The 18,073-nt window shown below is 44.8% G+C and overlaps 1 protein-coding gene across 1 annotated transcript in view; it reads right to left on the minus strand.

The window, feature by feature from the left end:
* The window catches only part of LRRC7 (leucine rich repeat containing 7), a 1,991,887-nt gene that overhangs the window by 257,116 nt on the left and 1,716,698 nt on the right, over nucleotides 1-18,073 (minus strand). Inside the window, exon 25 of the mRNA XM_085602293.1 lies at nucleotides 11,238-11,507. Coding sequence (XP_085458419.1) covers nucleotides 11,238-11,507 — 270 coding nt within the window. The remainder of the gene's footprint in view (nucleotides 1-11,237; nucleotides 11,508-18,073) is intronic.

An 18,073-nucleotide genomic window follows, 5' to 3' on the forward strand; every position in this document is an offset into this window, starting at 1 on the left:
AGCATGGGAGGTGGCAGGAGGTTTAAACAAGGGCAAAGTTAAATATGATATGAGAGTTAGAAGAAGCAGTCCTGGAAAAGAAAAGGAGTCCAGAGACCCCCAAGAGCACACGCACTTCACAAGCAATCAGGTAAAAGGAGGTTGCCCGTCGGTGATAAGAGAGAGGCTACCATACTGCACCACATAATTGTTGCATGGAGGCTATAAGAAATAGAAAATTAAGCAGGATGTATCCTAGCCTGTCTTAAGAAAAAGAAGAAGGGATGCTGATTTGAGGACATCACTGAGCGTTGATCCGGTCTAGGGGTTTCCACAGATAGGGAAATTGTGCAGACGTTCACAAACGTTTATCACAGCGTGCAAGAAACTAGGCAAGACAGACCATCTGAGAAGGTGAAGGTCTTTCTCAAAGGATAAAACTCGAAAGCTCACACCTGACCAGATGCCTATATTAGAAGATAACATCACACTGGAAGAAATCACAGAAATGAAATTACATAGCTTCGAAGTGGAGTAGAGTTGTACAGATGTCTAGCTTTGCAACGGCGCCCATACCTCCAACATCTATTCAATGAGGAGATTGCCTCCGACCTCCGTCACAGATTTATTGTAGGTATACCAAAGAATGGGAAACCAACAGTGAAATATGCCTCATATTGGCCTAACGTAACGTTCAACCAAAGATTTTGATAAGCATCCTTAGAACAAGTTTCTCCTGATTATCAGTGCCGTAATACACCAGAACCAATTGGGCTTTATGCACTTGAGGTCAACGAGATTGACTATACACAGGCTTCATTACTGCTCCAAAGAGGCAAAGGAAAAGAATACCCATTAACAGCAACCTTATCACTTGATGCTGAAATCCCATTAAATCCTGTTACTAGCAGTTCTTGTTTCAGACATGTGTCATCTTTGGGTTCAGCTCCAGTATTGCTCATGGGTACAACGGCTCTGTGTGGAGCCCAACGCAGCAATGAGTGTTGATGGAGTGCTCTCACAGCCATTTGTATTGGGTTCGGGTACAAGACAGGGATGATGCTTTTTCATGATCTTGTTTGTCATGGCAATTGAACCACTGGCCTGTGTGGTGAGAGCAACTTTAGGGGTAAAGCAGTTTGCTGTGGATAAGGAAGCAGACCATAGGCTATCATGGTATGCAGACAAAAGCCTCGTATATGTCGCAGCCCCACAACAAACCATCCTTGCGCTCCTGCAGATTTTGAACAACAGTGCTATTGATTAATGAATAGGGGATGCACTACCTAGTAAAGCATCTTAATGAGTAGGGATGGGTTCAGATATACTTAGCAATTAAAGTCACATGGGAGCAGGATGCATTTCTCAGGTGATGTCTATACACAGCCATGGGCAAAATGTGGGAGGATGCAAAGTGATGGCGGAACCTCTCTCACTGATAGGGGCGGTGGCCATCTTCAAAACGATTGATGAAAATTGACAGAGTAGCCATGCAGCAAAAAATATACTTACACTATATCCATTGAGTAGGAGGTAGAGCTGCCCTATCACCTCCCACCAAAGCAGTGTTTGGGGCATGGAAGAATTTCACAAAGTCAATGGGGTGGAAAATGTGTTAAGGCGGAGGACCTGGCTAGCTACCAACAAAAATGGCCTCACTCTGAGACGACTCCCTAACCGCCAGTGAAATATCCCCTAAAATCCCCCAAAAATCCATCCGGTGACCCAGTATCTGCGTATACCAAGGCAACCCATCGTATCTGAAGGCCAGATACATCTTTGACGCAATTTAAGCCGAGGTGCAGCAAGAGACCAATCGACCGATGCCTCATGGGACACCTGAAATGGCGCTGAGTGAAATGACGGCGTAAGGGACTGTGGCGAATGGCACTGAGACCCTCCTGGCTGGGATGCTTCCCCCCTCTGGCAATTCGAGGGGAGGTAACCCTTGTCACACACTGCATAAACAGAGAGATACTACCTCTCTATTCAGTCACTTGTGTAGTGTGTGTTACACATATTCATAAATCCACATTTCAAATTGATGGACTCCTCCTCTTCATCTGGTCAAGTTAAAATTGGGGACTGGGCTCCCATGCAAGGGATCAATATTGTTGTCTTTTTGCTGTAGCAACTTGTGTATATTTATCCCTGGACATCATTTCCTTTTGTTGATCAGCACCTACGTCGGCATGCTCCAGACCTCATACTACAGCAAGAAACGCACGTTCGGGGGAATCATTATAAGGCACTTGATAGATTTGTTTATTCACTAGTGACACATGCGGGCTACACAACTGACGTCCGAGGGGTAGGTATCCTACTCAAGAAATCTGTACCATTTATCCCCTGCCACACATGGCATGACTCCCAACATAGATATGTAGCAATATCCAGAACATGGGAGGGTGACATACTCAATCTTTGCCCCCTATACATTCCACCGTTACTGCATGCAGCAACTCTGCTGAAAATAAGTGCCCTGGTTTTGGAGATGTCGGCTGGGATCCTTGTCCTAGGGGAGATATGAATGCAGTGGTTAAGTCAGGGCTGGATAGGATGGCTAATGCCACCAGGTAGGGTGATCTATGACCACTTCAGCCCTTCATGGAGGCGCTGGGGATGGTAGACATCTGGAGGTTGTGTCACCCGCAACAGAGGCAGCCCAAGTATTTTTCCTCAACACACAGTAGTTTTTCCCATCTTGATTACAACTTCAAACATGTGAGCCGGCAGATTTCAGGCAGAGATGTACTATGCAAGGGGTTTTTCCGAATATTCCCCAGTTGAGGTCATGCTAGGTGGACCGATCAGAGATTTTGTTTTTCTGCTGAGGATAGACCCCTGGTATCTGAAGGACAGGCACCTAAAAGAGAAGCTTTGGGAGGGTGCCGATCACATTTTTACACAAATCAGGGGACTGTGAACTCCGCATGTGTCCTTTGGGAGGCAATCAAGACGGTCATGGCATGCCAGACCCAGGCTTTGATAGGGGAGATGTAGAAAGAAAACAAACTTAAATGCTCTGTCGTTGAGCAAGATATTATAGCACTGGAAACTAGAATGTTGGCAGAAGGAATGTCAGATCCCAGCCACCAGCTACGTCTCTGGCAGCAGGACCTCAGAGCACTGGCAGAAAAAGGGGCAAGGGGTCACGCGCTAGTGATGCAGCTACAGCTGTTTGATGGGGTGATAAGGCCAACAAATAATTGGTCTGTTTTGAAAACAAGGACAGGGACCATTCCTGGGTCTTAGAAGTGGTCAACGGGAAGGGCATGCTCCAAACTATTAGCTCATCCATAGCAGACACGTTTGCCAATTATTATGAGGGTTTCTACACTTGCACAATGTCCAGAAATACTGTTGACTGTGTCGAATCTTTGAGATATATGACCCTAGAAACGCTCATAGGTGAGGAGAGGGAGGTGTTGAAAGCCGAATTGACATTAGACAAACTTACAGTGGCACTAGGAGACCTGCAGTCGGGGAAGGTAGAATTACACAAAGGGATGGCGAACAAAGCGGCTAATCATATGCTATCTATGTTTAAAGAGGCGCGCAAAGCAGGATGCCTGCTAAGCGACCAGCGGATAGCCACTATTGTAGTTATACATAAGAAGGGCAAACCGCCAACCGGTTGTGGTTCGTACAGACCTATATCCTTGCTAAATTTAGAGGCTAAGGTTAGCAGCCAGACTGCACACAGTAATTATGTTGATTGTATATCCTGACCAATCAGGCTTTATGCCACACAGAAGCATTCGTCTTAACTTGAGGCGACTATTTGGAGTATTACATAAAACCACACTGCCTCAATCAGACCTGGCGGTATTGATGTCCCTCGACGCAAAAATGGCATTTGATAGCATTGAATGGAACTATATGTTTACCATGCTGACCAGGATGGGCTTTAGTCAGAAATGTTGTGGTTGGGTCAGACTCTTGTACCAGGAGCCACTAGCAAGGTTAAGGGTCAACGGAGCGGTCTCAAGTTTCGCCCTGGAGAAGGCATATTCCACTCTTGGGATAACTAGAGCGTGTACTGCCAGTTTGAAGTCCTTTTCAGACAGGAAAGGTTTTAGTTTTCTCAATGTGTTCATCTGAAAGTTTGCTCCTTTTGTTGCAGTGATGATGTGTTTCTGCATGTTTATATTTCTGTCCAGAGTTACTCCCAGTGATTTCCATGAGTCAACAATTAGAGGTTGGCAGTTGAGTGCTGTTAGGTGTTTGATCCAATCTTGAATTATGGGTACTTGGGAGGGAGGAGCGATTAGGAGGAATTCGTTTTTGAGGGTATTCAGTTTAAAATGTTTTTTGGCCAGCTAGGTCTGAGTTTTTCCTAGAGCTGTGTTGAGAGATTTTATGTCTGCTAGTGAGTGGATCTTTAAGTATAGTTGTGTATTACCTGCGTACATATGATACTGTATGTTGGAGGATTTGAGAATTTCGGTGAGTGGTTCCATGAATAAATTGAAAAGTGTCGGAGAGAGGGATGATCCTTGTGGGACTCCTAAGGTGACTGGGACGGGTTCAGACAGGGAATGAATAACCTTGAATCGTTGTGATCTGTTTTGGAGGAACGAGGTGAACCAATTTAGAACAGATCCGGATAATCCCGTACTGTGTTTCAGAAAGACTAGCAGGTTTTCGTGTTTGATGGTGTCAAAGGCCGAAGAAAGGTCGAGCAAGATAAGTAAGCAGGCTTTGTTTTGGTCTAGGATTTGTAGTGCATCGTCTATTATGTGGGTCATAGCTGATTCAGTACTGTGTCCTGCACCGAAGCCTTATTGGTATTGGTTGAGCAGGTTTAAATGGTCTATGTGTTTTCCAAGCTGAAGGTGTACACAATTTTCTAGGAGTTTGGCCAGGGTAGGGATGTTGGATATCGGTCGGTGATTATTTAAGTCCAAGGGGGTCAACCGTTGGCTTCTTTATGATGGGGGATACCTGCCCAGATTTAAGGATTTCAGGGATGGTTCCTTAAAGGAGAGAGGTATTTATAATCTTGGTCCAAAGAGGCAGTAGCAGTGGGATGAAGTCTTTTATGCAGTTTGCGGGAAGAGGGTCATTGAAGTGGTTGGCGGGATTCAAAGCCATGAGTATTTTGAGTATAGCTTCTTCACTGTAAGTATTGAAGGAGAACCAAGATACATTATTTTTTAGGTCAATCTTTGGTGAGCTCCGGTGTGGGACTCCTGGAAGGGATGATGAAGAGTCAATAAGTGTGTCAGTGTGTATAGATAAATCATTGAGTAGGTCCTTCTTTATGTTTTTGGTCTTCAGAGTGAAGAAGTAGGCAAACGCTTCGCAGTTGGGAGATAAACCTGTGTTAGCTTGGGGGGGGGGTGGGGTGCATCCTTAGATTGTGTTTTGATTAGCTCGAAAAGTGTTTGGGGACGATTCTTGGTCTGGTCAAATTGATAACTGAAAAAGTCGGCTTTAGATCGTCTAATCTTTCTGTAGTAGGCGTTTCTTTTCATTCTTAGCAGCTTGAGGTGGTTGGCGGATAGTGTAGATCTCCATCTTCGTTCAATTAGTCTTAAGGATCGTCTGTCCTCCTTGAGTCTTCCATCGTACCAGGGTTTTGAATCTTTGATAAAGACTCTCTTCAGTTGTAGGGGGGGGGGCTCGTCTAATACCATGTTCATGGAGTTTAAGTAGTGGTTGGTGAGATCTTGAACATCGGATAGCCCTACTGGGGGAAGAAGGATGTTGGAGCTGGAGGTTGTGATTCGGTTAGTATTGATATTTTTCAGATCCCTCTTCCATATTTTAGGTCATGTGGGTTGCGCAGAATTAAGTTTCACTGTTTCGTTGATGAAGAAGGTGATGAGATGATGGTCGGACCAATCGCATGGGCGGATCGTATCAGGCTGAATGGAATCTCCATTAGAGATGACTAAGTCAAGGATTGATCCTTTACTATGTGTGGAGCTGTTACAAATTTGGGTGTGGTCGAGGTCCGCGAGGAAGGTTTTGAAACTATTGACCGCTGAATCATTAGGGTCATTCCAGTGGAGATTGAGGTCTCCGAGGAATATGTGGGTATTTTGTTGTTCGGCATTAGTGGAAAGAATGTCCATGAGATGTTCGATGAAGGTGAGGTTATCACCTGGTGGATGATAAAGAGTGTGCAGAGAGCAGACTGGTTTGCTATTGCTAGTGATGTTTAGGCATAGGTATTTGCAAGAGGGAAATACTGGAGAGTGGGATCGGTTCACTGAGAGATTGTTCCGTGAATGCAGGCAATACCACCCCCTGGCTTATCAATTCTGTCTAGTCTGATGATATCATGGTTTGGGGGTACCAGTTTGTCAAGGATTGGCGTAGAAGATTCATTTAACCATGTTTCAGACAGAATTAGTAGGTCTGGTTCTTGCGTAAATATGAGGTCAGCTAAATCCGCTGCATGTCTTGAGGCAGATCTACAATTTAGCAGTATACATTTAAGACGGGGCTTGAACCTAGGGGGTGACATATCAAGAGAACAGAAAGTAGGACTTTTGGATTGTCTTTTCATCTAAAATATGCCATTTCACAAATATCAACTAGCTTTGTTCCACTTGGTTCCAGGGTGAAATTAAGGGAGCTTTTTGAAATAATCACTAGACCCCCTCCCCTCCAGGAGGTCCGTTCTTCTCTTGTGATCGAGCAGCAGGAGGGGTGGCCACTACTAGCTCAGGGTCAGAGTTCTCCTTAGTTCAAGATTCAGAAATAAACAGACAATCTATTTTATGTAACTCTATCAAATTATGTATTTCGAGACAATGTTTAACCAAGGACCTGGCATTTACCAACGCGCATATAGTATTCTTTTGGGTCAGGCCAGTCCTAACTTTCCCTTTCCCCCTTAGGTTATATATAGAGTCCCCTGACTTCAAGGCAATCTTTGGGTCCCAGTGACAGTGTGCAAATCTTTCATATTCCCTCTCTCTAGATTTAGCTGTACACACTCCTCCTGGTCTCCATCCTAGTGATTCTGTCCTGGAGTGAGCGTTTGATTTACCCTCTGGAGTGTAACGGGCAGTCTCCCTGGCATCATCCAGGTGTGGATGGGCGCAGACGGGCTTGCCTTTGGTGCGCCTGCAGCACTGTGCCATTTTTTATCTGCACCTTGGCCAATCTACTAACCACTCTACTGCTAACCTCTGTGGCCTCACCCAAAATGGCCGATGGAGGAGGAGAGATCCCTTTGCCTTGAAGAGACAAGCCAAAAAAGGCACCTGGCGGGCTCTAACATGCCCTACCTAGAGCTTGAAAAGCTTGAAAAGTGTAAAAGTGTGCCTGTATGTAAAACTATTAAAAAAACTATTTTGACTGGAAGTCGACATTGATGCCCTCAAGACAGCTGACTATACAGACTAGTCTAAATTTTATTGAACTCAAGATTCCACTCAAGGTATAATACAAAAATATCAGGCTCCACAAATTGAGGTTAACACCAGATGATTACTATGTAGACAGTAGGAGGGCACCTTCCTACTCATCTTGTTTGTGTTGCAGTATCATAAAAGCATGCTATAAAACAAATATGCAACATTCTATAGATAGTGATAGAAAAATAGGTAAACGCAATAGAGGTGGACAATGCATTTGTGAGGAAATGCCGCATAGAAAAAACAGAGGCTGCTTCTGTGAGTGCAGAAAGATCTGAAGGCCATGTATGACATACTTTGAGTTAGAATGAAAACTTAAAAGGGCTTCCTTAGTGTAGAGAACTGGAGCTTTGTAGAAGGTAGATAAAGACATGATAAACAAAGACTCGAGGAGGGCTTAGAGATTCGACCACACTTCCAATGCTTCCCATTCCCCAAAAAATGATCATCAGGAATGTTATAAGATAATTGAAAAGACCTCTGTGTTTTTTGTTATGTTTATACAAAATAATTTGTTTAGTTTTGTATAAAAATCTATAACAATCACAATAGGGAGCCTGAACTCATAGTCAGCATAGGGTTTCAAGGCACTAAGCCACACAAAAGGGCCAGGGCCGCAGCCTATGGCTCGGTGCCAGGGAATCCTGTGCATGCTCTTCGAGATGGTCTCTGATGATGGCTGGTGCAGCCAGGTTCTGTCCTCCTTCCGCCACTGTCTATTTATTATGTTGCCTAAAAGTAAAGAACTATATGTGTAAGCCCTTGTACTATACAACCATTCTGGTGGTCACTCTGTAATAATTCAAATTTGGCATGAGACTGTCACACACTCGTTATCCAGAATAAGGTTAGAACCATATTAAAAACAACCAACACACAGCCATAATGTCACTCTCTTGCTGCAGCTACAGACCAGTAAATGGCTTTACTCAGATAATTGCTGCACGAATACCAAGGCCCAGACTCGAAACCACGTGCAGCCCAGGCTAACATGCTCAATCCAGGTCCATGTGTTTCCTCTTCTGTCTCTTCTTCCTTCCACCCATTCTCTCTCTCTTCTTCTTCTCTCTCTCTGTTATCCCTCTCTCATTGATCTCTCACCACTCGCTCTTTCTTTCTGCTCTTCTTCTTCATCTTTCTCTCTTCTCCACCTCCTATCTCTCTTACCTGCTCTTTTCATTTACACATTGTTATGTTATATGTTAAGTTATATGTATTTCTATAATGTAGAACTCACCCAGGAGGGTTAGTGTCTCTCTCCTTTTCTCTCATCCTTCTCTCTCATCCTCTCTCTCATTGTGCTCTTTCTCTCTCTCCTTCTCTCCAGTATCTCTCTCATCCATCCCTCTCTAATCTCTCTTTACCCTCTCTCTTTATGCTTTCTTTCATCTTCTTCTCATTCTCCCTTCATTTTCTCATATCTCACTTTCTCTCTTTTTATACTCCTGCGGTCCATTAATATGTGTAATATACTTACTTAAAAGGGCTTCCTGACAGCTCTTTTTATCCATTGGTCTGCTGTGTTCACATTTTACATCCACCCACTCCAACATGGGGCAGTGGCTCAGCCTACATTAGCCACTGGCTAACTTCACTTTCAGTGGCTGCATTTTGCCCTTTCACATGAAGCGCATCCACACACGAGGTAGTCTTCTTTAGTGCCAGTCTTTTTGTTTTTTCTTTATTATTACTTTAGTGTTACCTTTGTGTTTAGAGCCTGATATTATATCAAAATGCTTCCTACCAGCTCTTCATGTTGTTTTTAATGTGAGCGCCGGGCACGTTCCATCTTCATCTGTTACTGTCTCCTGCAAATGCGGTGTAAATTCCTTTTGGAGTAGCCTTTATTTATCTGACTGCTGCTTTTTCATAGCATACTGGAATGTGTTCCTTTGAAACAGTTATTTATAAAGCTATCCTCTTTTTAGTATGCACACAGTGAGGTGCATTTATAACTGCTGTCCTGTATGCCATGCTGGTATCTATTTTAAGTGAGGACAATGGAAATACTTATGAAGCAATTTGGACTGTAAAAAATGCTTGTATAACTTTCTAGTGCTTGTGCTTGTCATGCTTATATAGACACTTAACTCATATTAGTAACTGAAGCTGTGCTTTTTAATCAATCAATCCTTCCATCCATCCATCTATACATCCATCCATCTCTGTCATAAAGCGTTAGCAAAGGCAAGAGGCTTGCAGCTAATGCCGGTCCGATTGGCTTTTTAGGCCAGGTGTTAACCAAAACCTTTTGACTTTACTAAAATTATGCATATAACCTAATAAGTTATAGGAGGTTTCAGCCAGACTTTTTCCATCAGTCTGTTTCTGTGTCATTCACGTTTTTCTTCCACCCAATCCAGCATGCCGCCATTTCACATGGAGCGCATTCATACACAAAGTAGTTCCCTTCAGTGCCAGTTCTATTGTATTGTCCTTTTGGAATATTTAAGAGCAGAACAATATTCTTGCCTTTAGCCAATGTGCCTTCTTTTTAGATTGACAAGTGCAAAGCTGCTTTCCCAGCAATAAAGTTTTCCAAAAACCATGACTGAACGAAACAAGAATAGCTAAAGCCAAAAGGCAGGCAACCTTCGCCAATGCTGTTTTTAAATTACCACCTCTCTTATTAGACACTTAAAACTCAACACAGGAGCAAACAGCGATGCTTCTGTCGTTTTATTGAACTGCTCGCTAGTCAGCTGGAAGATGTTAACAGGATTCACAGAATGCTGCGCCATGCTTGGGACTTTCGAAGCTCTTGAGGGAGGTAATGAAACATGGGGACCAAATAGTCCCTCTGTAAGCTGTGCATTTTCCACCACAGCTTTTTCAGCAGCCATGCTCAGGTATCTCTGTACTGCAGCGATTTCTCCTTCAGTACCCAGCACGAACAACATGGGCCAGACCACAGCAATGGCACTCCTGGCGTCAGTTGTGGGCAATTATACACTGCTGCCAGCCAGTCCTGCACAGGCCGCCAGGTAGTTTTGTATCAATTTTTGATGCAACATCCGCACTAATGCAATTGCAAAACTACACCGTCCAAGTTCCAAATTAACCATCATCCATAAAACAAAATTGCTCAGTACTAGTGCAGAATAACTCTGAACCAGTGGCAAACTGCACAGAACTAATGCAAAATGTTATGTTATGTTAATTGGATTTGTAGCGCGCGACTCATCTCCCAAAGGGTATCCAGGTGCTTGTCAAGTATGTGCACAAATTACCCGGAACTAGCGCAAAAATACCCAAACACTGGTACAATTTATATGATCAGGGCCAAACACTGGTACAATTTATATGATAAGGCCCAAACACTGGTACAATTTATATGATAAGGCCCAAACACTGGTACAATTTATATGATCAGGGCCAAACACTGGTACAATTTATATTATCAGGGCCAAACACTGGTACAATTTATATGATAAGGCCCAAACACTGGTAGAATTGATATGATCAGGGCCAAACACTGGTACAATGTATATGATAAGACCCAAACACTGGTACAATTTATATGATAAGGCCCAAACACTGGTACAATTGATATCATCAGGGCCAAACACTGGTACAATTTATATTATCAGGGCCAAACACTGGTACAATTTATATGATAAGGCCCAAACACTGGTAGAATTGATATGATCAGGGCCAAACACTGGTACAATGTATATGATAAGACCCAAACACTGGTACAATTTATGTGATGATCAGGCCCAGTGTGTTCATTTGAACAATTAAATTGGGACATAGGTTTCTACAGCGCCTCGAGACCCTCACTGGAGAAGTAGCCGCGCCATACAAATCCTGACTGATTGATAGTGGCTTTATTAATGGTCAACACTGATTCACATGCTGCGTTCTGTAGATTCTCCATACCTGGTCCTGGTACCCATCCATACTCCTCTGTCCTTTCGTCTGGATCAAGCACCGTCCCGGCGGCGGCCCCCGAGGCGTGGCGATGTTTTGGGAGGAGGGTATCTGGATGGGCAGCGGCGTCTGGTACTGCTGTATGGTCACTTTGTTCATGCCCCCGTCGTAGTGCTGCTGCTCGCGCGCCCGGTGCTGGAGGCTCTGCGACCCCATCAGCGTCTGGATGTGGCTACCTGCCTGTGGGTAACGCAACCCGTTAGGCAAAGATTCAGGAAGCTGAAAAGAAGCAATTACAACTTACAGAGTCACCTCAAAGCAGACCTCTGGGTGAAGTGTCAGAGGTGTGCCCTGTGAATCGACAGCTAAGGCTTGCACAGTGAGCGCTGGCCTCACAGGCTGCACAGTGGAACCATGCCATGAGTGAGGATTCATGAAAACATAGCTAGTCAGAATATGTTTCCTAATATTTGACACTTTTTACTTTTTTAATACTTGGTGAAAAAGGAAATGAAAGCTGACCCTAATAAGAAGCGTTTCCTATGTTTTCACATTAAAAGGTTATGAATATATTTTGAACATTGAATACGAACGAGGGCGAAACTTAAAAATGCAAATCTATGTCAAAATATGACCATTTTCTAACCATTAATATTGCCAGAAGGTTGGCTTTCTCGTTTGGGCATACAGCGTCATTGTTCATTTAGTTAATATCCAGAAGCATAACAAATGAACCATAGACCTTAATGCAAGCACACACCCTCCACCACCCTGGGCCGGACTGAGAACCATAATCGGCCCTGGCAAAGTGCTCGTCCTCCCCCCGGAGGGGGTGGGGGGGTTAGGGTGCGGCTGAGCTGTTTGCCAGGGTCGGTTTCGGACGATTTTGTTACAGTGGCCGATATTGCAGCTATGCTGCAAAAATGGCCCTGTAACAAAAACGCCCCCCCAGGGGCCCAAAATCGGCCCCCACCCTGGCAGCCTACCGGGAAACCGCCTGGTGCCCGTTACGGCCAGTCCGGCCCTGCAACCCCCCCCTCCCTTATCCATGGCAGGGTAATAAAAGACAGTAATGGTACAGTGGACCACTCATGCTTCCGCTGCACCACGGGCTGCACCACTGTTTCTCACCATTTAGGTTACCATTCAGTTACCCCTCACATGTGACAGGAACATTTTTTTAAAAAGTGGATATTACACACACAAACGTGTAGCTGAGCATCAGACTCTACTTTGTGCCACTGATCACAGTGGGGAAGCAGCAAAGTATGCACTTTATCCAGACAAGTAATTCAGCAGTTTTAAATTTCCACTTCGTGGTGCTGCAAAATTATTGCGAAAACCTGAAAATGTTTTTAGTGTGGTTGCAGTCCAGTAGGCAAAGCTGTATGGTAGGTGGCACTTAAAAAGTTTGCATTTGGCTTGGGGTAGTTTCTGGTCTTCCAGCCAAGGGGGCAATCAAGGTGTTGAGTGAAATATATAACTGTTCATGGGTAACTATCAAGGTGAGGAGTAAAAACACAGCGGATTCAAGACAACATAATTAACACTCTATGTTGTCTATGGTGCCAGATGGGAAGCCAGAGGTGGAAAACATTCTCTTGCTGATGATTATCCACATACAGTTTTATGCTATACATGGCCCCATTGACACTTGCTGATGGCCCTGTGTAGGATTTGACCCTTTCTGAGGGGTCATCCCCAAAACTTTTGCCCTCACTCCTCCTATTTTTGCTTAGAACGGTTTTGCTGGCCTGAGGATTCTGCACACTTTAACACTGCTAACCAGTGCTAAAGTGCTTGTGCCCTCCCCCCTAAACATGGTAAAATTGGCTTATACTCAATTGGCATTTTTAATTTACTTGTAAGACCCATGTAAAGTGGTAGTATGTGTACCCAGGACCTGTAAAATAAATGCTACTAGTGGGCCTGCAGCACTGATTCTGCCACCCACTTAAGTAGCCATGTAAAACATTTCTCAGGCCTGCCAATGCAGCCTGTGTGAAATTTTAAATGTACATTCTGATGTGGCAAAATAAACTGTATGCGAGGCCCTACCTCCATTTTTAATACATGTAAGTCACCACTAAGGTAGGCCCTGACAACACAGCGGACAGGGTGCAATGTATTTAAAAAGTTGGGCATGTACTTTTAAGTTTTATATGTCCTGGTAACGAAAACATCTTATATTCGTTTTTCACTACTTCAAAGCTTACCACTCCCCTAGGATAACACTGGAATTACCTTATTACTTTTAATAAGCTGTAACTTTCAACTGGTAACAAGTCAACAGTTCATGTTAGGTGTCTTTGAATTGTAATAAAAAATACTCTCTTTTGGTAAAAGTCATATTTTAAATTACAATTATGAAAATGCAACTTTTAGAAATTTGTCATTTTCCTGCCTTAGCCATTTAGTACCTGCAGTCAGTCTCTGGGTCACATGACTGGGTGCAGCTGACAGTTGGGCTTTGTGTATTCCTCCTAGATAGCCGCACACAATACAGTGCTTAGGTGTGCCTGGGTGGGCCATCACTGGTGGCTAGGAGGGCGGACCTGGGCACAGCCCAATTTACACATGAATAGGCTGTGTCCTGCCTCCACACAAAGGGCTGCATGCCCCCTGTACTTAGTTTGGAGCCAGGGCAGAGGAGGCAGCATACCTGTCCACTTCAAAGGGAAAACTTTAGAAGCTCCCCCCATTTCATTGGAAGCACCTGCTATAAATATTGGACCTCAGACATCAACTCTTCAGTACTCTTTTGGACCTGTGGAGACTCTGCCAGGAGTGCTGCTGAAAGGACTGCCACTCTGCTGAACTGCTGCCTTGCTGGATTGCTGGCCTGCTACACTGCTGCCCTCCTACCTTAGTCAGAAGGATTGGACCGGCACCTGAACCCAGGACTTCCGGAGTGGCCTCCTGCTCAGTGCCCAACGGACATAACAGGCTCCCAATCACCTGAACCAGCACCCAAATCCAGCTGGAGTATGCCCCTGACCCCAAGTTGTGCCCCACAGTTCTTGGACCCTTAATGTGGCCCCAGTGGAGCTGAACTGAAGTTTTTGTTTTCTTTGTGACTGTGAGTGGGTTGGTTAGTGACAAAATCTTCTTGCTTGCTGTTAGAAATTAGGTTGTATGTTGACTGGGGTATGAGCCCTAGTCAAGCAGCAACCACAATCCTAGTCGGAGTGAGAAGCAGACAAACCCCAAATTAACCTGTGCTCACTCTGGTAGTTTGGCACAGAGAGCAGTCAGGTTTAACATAGTGGCAATGTGTACAGTATTTATGCAACACTTCTAACAGAAAAACTGTTTCAACACCACACAAAGATTGCACACCAAGTTAGAATATAGAACTCAATTCAATAAATAAAACAAGAACAACACAACAAAATACCAATAAATATAACTTGAGATATGAATTTTTAAAGAATAAACTGTTTAAAGCACTTACTTGGGACATCTGGTCGCACCGGACTGGGACAAAGTCAAAAGTTCCGGCCGACCGCGATGGAGCGCGGGCAGGATACAGGGACCCATGTTAGGCCTGCTAAACAAAAGTACCTTGATCCTGGCTGCGTTGACATCAAAGATGCGGGGTGCAGCCAAAGCGCTGTATCTGTGTTGATCCACGCTATGACTACGATGCACCAGTCTTGATCCACGCAGCTGCAGCGATGCGTTGGCTCCAATGATAGAAGAACTGCAATGCAGAGATTCGGCATCGTTGTTGTAGATGCTGCCGACAGCAATACGACGGCCTTGCGCCAGGGACAGCGTTGAGCGGTGGTGGTTCTAAAGATGATGCGCCTGGGCCAATCCGCACAGCAAAGGCAATGCGCCGGTTCTGGTCCATGCAACAACGGTGATGCACCGGTTTGACAGAGGATGCGTGGGTTTTGCTGGAGCAAGCACCTTAGGTCCACTTCCAAGGGTCCAGGACTGGGGTGGCACCACTTGGCAGGGCAGACTCATAGAGGGTAGCGTCCAGGTGCAGAAGCAGGTAGGTTGGATGTCTTTTATGTCCCTGAGACTTCAGATCAGGAGGCCTGTCAGATAGCCCTTGGAGTCAAACTGGGTTCAAGTGATGCAAGTCCAATCCATCTCACCCAGGCAGGGTAACAGCAAGCTGCAAGGCAGCACAGCAAGGCAGGAGTCCAGCAAAGCAGCAGTCCAGCAGAGTGGCAGCCCTTCAGCTGCACAGCAGTCCTTTTTGGCACTTTCACAGGTCCAGAAGTGTACTGAAGGGGTGGTGTCAGAGTTCCAGCACTGATATCCAGGTGTGCCTTTGAAGTGGAGGAGACTTCAAAGTCAGATCTTTGAAGTGCAAGGTGGTTCTCCCTTCCTGCCATGGCTCCAGACTCACTACAGAGGAATGCAGCCATTTGTATGGGGCCAGGACACAGCCTATTCACGTGTAAATGAGTCTGGTTCCAGCTCCTCACTCCCACACTCCCATCCTCGCAGGATGGCCCATTGAGTCACACCCAAGCTCCTAATGTGTGTGGCTGTCTCGAGGGAATACATCAAGCCCAGCTGTCACCCTCCCCAGAGGTGTTAAGGAGACAGGCAGCAGGCATAAAATAGCTAAAGTAAGAAAATGCCAACTTAAGTGGCATTTTCAGAATTGCAATTTAATATCCGACTTCACCATAAGTCTCGATTTGAAATTGTGATTCCAGAGACACCAAACTTAAAAAGTCTATCTCTTAGCATTTCAGAATTGCACTTTAAAAAATAAGGTAATCCCAATGTTATCCTAGGGGAAGGATAGGTCTCGCAGAAGTGAAAACTATTTTGATGGTTTTCAACTTCCAGGACATATGAAACCTAAAAGTACATGTTCTTTCTTTTAAATACATTGCACCCTGCCCTGTGGGTTGTCCAGGGCCTAGTTCAGGTGTGACTTATATGTACAAAAAGTGAAGGTTTGGACCCGACAAGAGGTTTATTTTGCCAGGTGGAAATGGCAGTGTAAACTGCGCACACAGGCTCTGCAATGGCAGGCCTGAGCCACGGTTAGAGTGCTACTTAAGTGGGTGGCACAATAAGTGCTGCAGTCCCACTAGTAGCATTTAATTTCAGGCCCAGGGAACATGTAGTGCACTTTACTAGGGACATATTAGCAAATTAAATATGTCATTTGAGGATGAGCCAATAATACCCAGTTTGGGGAGAGAGCACAAGCACCTTAGCACTGGTTAGCAGTGGGAAAGTGCACAGAGCCCTAAAGCCAGCAAAAACAAGGTCAGAAAAGTGAAGGACGCAGCAAAAAGTTGGGGAAAAGACCACTCTAAGGCTGTCAGGTCCAACACTCTCACTGCCTGCCAACCCGAACCTTTGGGTTACAGCATCAACTGCTTGAGAGGAACGCCACCGGGAAACTCCGGCTGCCCGCTCCTGACGCCAATAGTATCTCTCACTACAATGACTATGGTCTGGGATGATAGGCTTGCTCTTCTCACTACATCAACGATCGTGCACAACGCTTCCCTGCCCTTAGTGGCTCCCTCCACCGTGAAAGGGACTGTGCGATGGACTGAGAAGGTAACTTTTCAGCAGGACTAACCTGGTCCCTATATCCGGCCCATGCCCCAGCTGCCATCGGCCTGAAATTGTGACTTTCTCCCCGTCTTGCATGATCAGTTGGTCGCGGGTGTCGCTTTGGGCTTTTTGATGCTGTGTGTGGTTCTGCTGACTGAATTTTTGCTGTTTTGATCTTGACTCATTAGTTCAATTTTGCTCTGTTTTTCTAAGTTGGTGTGAGATTTTTCTTGTGTTGTGTTTTTGCTTTATTAGTGTTTTAAGTGCTGCATAAATACTTTACACATTGCCTCTAAGTTGAGCTTGACTGCTCTGTGCCAACTACCTAAGGGCTGAGCATAGGTTAATTTGGGGTTTGCTTGTGCCTCACCCTGACAAGGATTGTGGTTGCTGCTCGAGTAGGGTTTCAGGCCCTCAACCAGTAACCCAATTTCTCCCACCCTGCATTGAGCATCCATCTGAACAAGAAAATTATGATGGTAGAAGCATGGGACATAGCTACCAATGGTGCAGAAGTGTGGAAATCTCAGAAATTACCGTTAGTATAAGCTGAAGTCATTTTGTTTGTGGCATCCATGTTTGTTAGCCATGTGCTACCCATGTGCTTCTTCCGTCTTCACTGTTGCCTGCTTTTCTATTCTGCTTGAGTCATCAACTATAGTTAACTCCTTCAGTACTGAGCCAGAGCACTGTGCATGCTCAGAAAGGCCGGTAGCTGCTAGAATGCACCTGTCTTAGACTGTAACTGTCAGGCTATTCCAACTGAAGCAAGCAGTACATCTCCAAGCCCACTTTGTTGACCAAGCAATTTCTGTATGCCCATGTTAGTCAATAACTATTCCTGTATATGCCTGTACCTCTTCTTTGAACCTTAATTATTGCTGTAATTAGCAGCCTAACTTGCTCTCAGGGGCCCACTTTCCATACTTGCACTAGGACCAATGACACCCTTGTTATGCCACTGGAGAGCTGGGGTTTAATAGAGCAGCCATAAATAAAACTCATTCACTTTTTTACTGTGAATCATATATAAATAAAACTGTTGTGCTGACACCTGTTCATATGCCCATCAGGGGCCACTTCCACTTTCATAATTAAATATATTCCTTCTCTACTGCCACTTCACAACCCCTCTACACTCACCCACGCCGTCTGTCTCCAGGTGCTGTGTGCTCCTGTCAATTAAGGGAGAAGAGGAAGCCATTACATGAGCGGGTGGTGCTAATGGGCGTATCAGGTTGTGCCCTACCACTGATGCAAGATGTGGATTAGGAACACTCCTAGCAGCTAATAGTTGGGTG

Source organism: Triturus cristatus, chromosome 4_2 (genome assembly GCF_964204655.1).
Source record: "Triturus cristatus chromosome 4_2, aTriCri1.1, whole genome shotgun sequence".
Classification (NCBI taxonomy): Eukaryota; Metazoa; Chordata; class Amphibia; order Caudata; family Salamandridae; genus Triturus; species Triturus cristatus.